We start from the raw sequence: 3295 nt of genomic DNA, 5'->3' as shown, positions 1-3295 counted from the left end.
TCCCTCCATCCATCCCTCCATCCATCCCTCCCTCCCTCCATCCATCCATCCTCTCACCTTGCGGCTCAGCCTGCAGCCCATCGTTGCTCCGCGGCGGACAGGAAGCTGCAGAGAGAAAAGGACGGATGAGTTTTCAGCGCCGTCCGCCCACCGCCTCACATCTCCAACTCTGCTGACCCACAATCCTCAGCTGATCAGCTGTGGCCCCGCGGGACTCCAGCTCCCATGATGCCGCGGGGCGAGCAGCAGCGGCGGCGGGTGGGCTGCAGGTCCATGGCGTTAAATAAACCCAGAGAGAGGGATGAAGAACATCTGTCCTCCTCTTCTTCAGCCTGCTGTGTCTGCAGCGCCGCTCCCAGCAGCCAATCACAGAGCAAGGATGCTGAAGGAGCAGAGGCGGGCTCTCTGATTGGCTGAGAGCTCAGCTGAATCCATTCAGCCTTTTCCTCTCCTTTCTTCCTCTGTCATCACTTTGTTTTTGCTATGCAGGCAACCTCCCCCCGTTCACCCTTTAACCTCCACCCAGCTGGCAGCCAACCATCCAACACCCAACCATCCAACCATGCAGATCTTACGCATTTCTTTCTTTAATCTCCTGTTTTCATCCCTCCATAAAAACAAGTTACTATTTTGTGCAGTGACTCATCACGTCTCCTGGTTTGGTGTTAGAGCGCCATCTACTGACCATGTGACCAAATGATGCTGAATCCCACCAGGAATAAAACCTTAAAGGGTCAGTATTCTGTGTTTTCCATTTATACCAAAATATAGTGACTATGTTAAATTCTTAAATTCTGTTGTTATAAAAATGCTAAATATATGAAATATGACTAAAAAAAATGTACTTACTGATTTAACTCCTTTAAATTGGGCCTCTGTTTCTTTAAGAACTCCTGCCCATTCTGAAGCTCCACCTCCAGGAAGTCATCCCAACATGACTCCTCTATTAACCCTTTAATGTTTTTACCAGCGTTGCTCTGAGCAGCAGCTTCGATGATAATGTTTGCTAATTGCTGCTGGCTAGTCTGGAGGAGCTGAGTGGGGGCAGAGCGGCGCCTCGAAGGCGGGGCTAGGTCCACCCAGGTGTTTAACAGCTGAATGGTTGCCATAAAGAACCTGACATGCAGTACTGGGAGCCATACAGATATGGTTCTGGTTCTGGTCCGGTCTCATTCACGCTGAGGTTTGAGTGTTTGAGTTTTCTGTTAAAAAAAAAAAAACACTTTGCGATCCTGCATTGTGGGGAGGATGTTGGGATTTATTTCTTTTTTTTACAGACATTTACATCATGTTGCTGGTTAGCCGACGGTTAGCAGACAGTTAGCCGCTGCGGCTGCTCCGGTCAATAAATGATCCAGTGTCAGTCAGAGAGGAGATGCAGAAGCAGATTCATCACTTCAAACATTTTCCATCGACTCCCAGTGAAAACGTCTCCAACTTGATGTGTTCTGTAGTGAACATTAAAACCCTCATTACCATGGAGACAGGGACGGTCCTCCGTAGACATCTGCTCCGACAGTTCATGGAGAGACGTCACAAATCAACAAAAATATTAAAAACTTTATTCCCACAGTCGCCAAAGAAACAGAAAACGATGCAACAAAATAGAAAATCTGACAAACGTGGACTTTATGCGAAGATGCTGATTTTGTTTTCCGGTGATTATTCTGGGATCATTTAATGATTAAAAATGGGAATTAGATGGAAGGACTTGTTAGCTTAGCGCAGGACCTGGACTGTCAGGAAGGGACACCTGATTTCAGACACCACACTGTTCCTGATCAATCCTGAGGTAAGATACTGACTACGCCTCAGCAATCCAATGAACCGTCACTTTAATGTCACAATGTAAACTCTGGGAGTTTTACTGGATTCATATGGGACGCCTTTTACAGAGTTACAAAATAAACAGGAATTATTTGGGTTATTTAGCTTAAAAGAAGAAAATGGGGCTTTATTTTTCAAAGTCATATTTTTCCTCATTCCATTCATTTATTTATAAAAGTCACAGTTTTAGATAAATATTTAGAAATTAAATCTCCATATCTACTAAATTTAGCTCTGAGGTAAACATTTAGTATAAACGTAAATAACTAGTTTGTAAAACAAATATTTAGCTCCAAACTAAATATGTATTTTGAAGCTAAATATTCACTTTAAGGCTAACTATTTAGCTTGCAAATAAAATATTTAGTTGGAATCTAAATATTTAGCTTGCTAGCTTAATATTCAGTTTGAGGCTTAATGTTTAGCTCGTTAGCTAAATATTTAGCTTGCTAGCTAAATATTTAGCTTGCTAGCTAAATAATTAGCTTGCTAACTGTAACAAATGCTAATGAAATAATGACATGGTTAAAAAAATGACTGAAATATGAACCCCAATTTTATCCCGTTATGACAGGCTAAGTAACCCAAATTAATGCTGTTAATTTCTGACTGTGTAACTTTAAAGGAAGCCCATAGATTTGTTTCTTAAATGTGAGATTTTTAAAAGAGTGAGACATCTTTCTAATTTACCAGCTTCGGCAGGTAAACCTGCTCCAGTGGAAAACTCTTATTTTTCCAGTTTCCGGTCTCTGGTTTGGGTTTGTTCCCGTCAGATCAGCGCGTTTTCCTCCAGGTCAGGGTCTGGTTCTGGTTCTGTTCAGGCTGAATCAGGTTCTCTGACCCAGTTTCCAGTCCAGACGCAGTTAAAACAGCAGCTTGTGAATTATTACGGGTCAGAGCGGGAGGCCGTTCGCTCCCCGGCGGTCCTCCTAGTTCTGCTCACAGCCACAGAGTCAGGAGCCCGGCCAGGCCAGCCAGCAGGACCGGCGCCGCGCACACAGAACCGGAACCGGCCGAGATGTTGGACTGAGGAAACGTTTTCTGCCAGATCTCCGGCTTCCTGATGACCCTCTCCTCCCTCTTCTCCTCCTCATCGCTCTTCCCAGCCTCCTCTTCCTCCTGCGGCGCTCTGGATGTGGGAGAGAAGAAGACTTCCTGCTCTGCAGTTCCTGGAGGAGGCGAGTCTGCAGCGCTGCCTGCCGTGGGGGTCATACTGGGAGTACTGGCAGCAGGAACAGCAGTGATGGTTTCATTGGTTGATGAAGGACTGGCAGCTGCCCTAGTAAAAAAAAAAGTATACTTTAGCATACTTTGATTGATGTACTTAAACTATTTTGGAACAACTTCTTTTGTGCTTAGTATATTTTAATAGTATTAAATTACAATGTTTAGTATACTTAGTATACTTCAATGTACATTTTTGGAACAACTTCAAGTTGTACTTAGTATACTTTAAGTATACTTTTTT

The 3295-nt window shown here is 43.9% G+C and overlaps 2 protein-coding genes across 4 annotated transcripts in view; both read right to left on the bottom strand.

Annotated features, from left to right (window-relative positions):
• LOC106940274 (uncharacterized) overlaps positions 1-715 on the bottom strand; it is a 19864-nt gene extending 19149 nt beyond the window's left edge. Inside the window, exons 1-2 of one of the 3 annotated variants that reach the window (XM_015022974.1) lie at positions 182-715; positions 58-105 (exon numbers count right to left, since the gene is read on the bottom strand). In XM_015022974.1, the coding sequence (XP_014878460.1) occupies positions 58-81 (24 nt within the window). In that variant the 5' untranslated portion in view covers positions 82-105; positions 182-715. Of the gene's footprint in view, positions 1-57 lie in introns of all 3 variants that reach the window. The other 2 variants (XM_015022973.1, XM_015022975.1) reach the window with 2 other exon arrangements.
• A 522-nt stretch (positions 716-1237) lies between these two features.
• LOC106940273 (peptidase inhibitor 16-like) overlaps positions 1238-3295 on the bottom strand; it is a 14604-nt gene continuing 12546 nt past the window's right edge. The window contains exon 8 of the mRNA XM_015022972.1: positions 1238-3106. Within this exon, the coding sequence (XP_014878458.1) occupies positions 2767-3106 (340 nt within the window). The 3' untranslated portion in view covers positions 1238-2766. The remainder of the gene's footprint in view (positions 3107-3295) is intronic.

Source organism: Poecilia latipinna, unplaced genomic scaffold, assembly GCF_001443285.1.
Source record: "Poecilia latipinna isolate Pla-1442-1.1 unplaced genomic scaffold, P_latipinna-1.0 Scaffold3155, whole genome shotgun sequence".
Lineage (NCBI taxonomy): Eukaryota > Metazoa > Chordata > Actinopteri > Cyprinodontiformes > Poeciliidae > Poecilia > Poecilia latipinna.
This window is presented reverse-complemented; position numbering and strand designations above follow the sequence as displayed.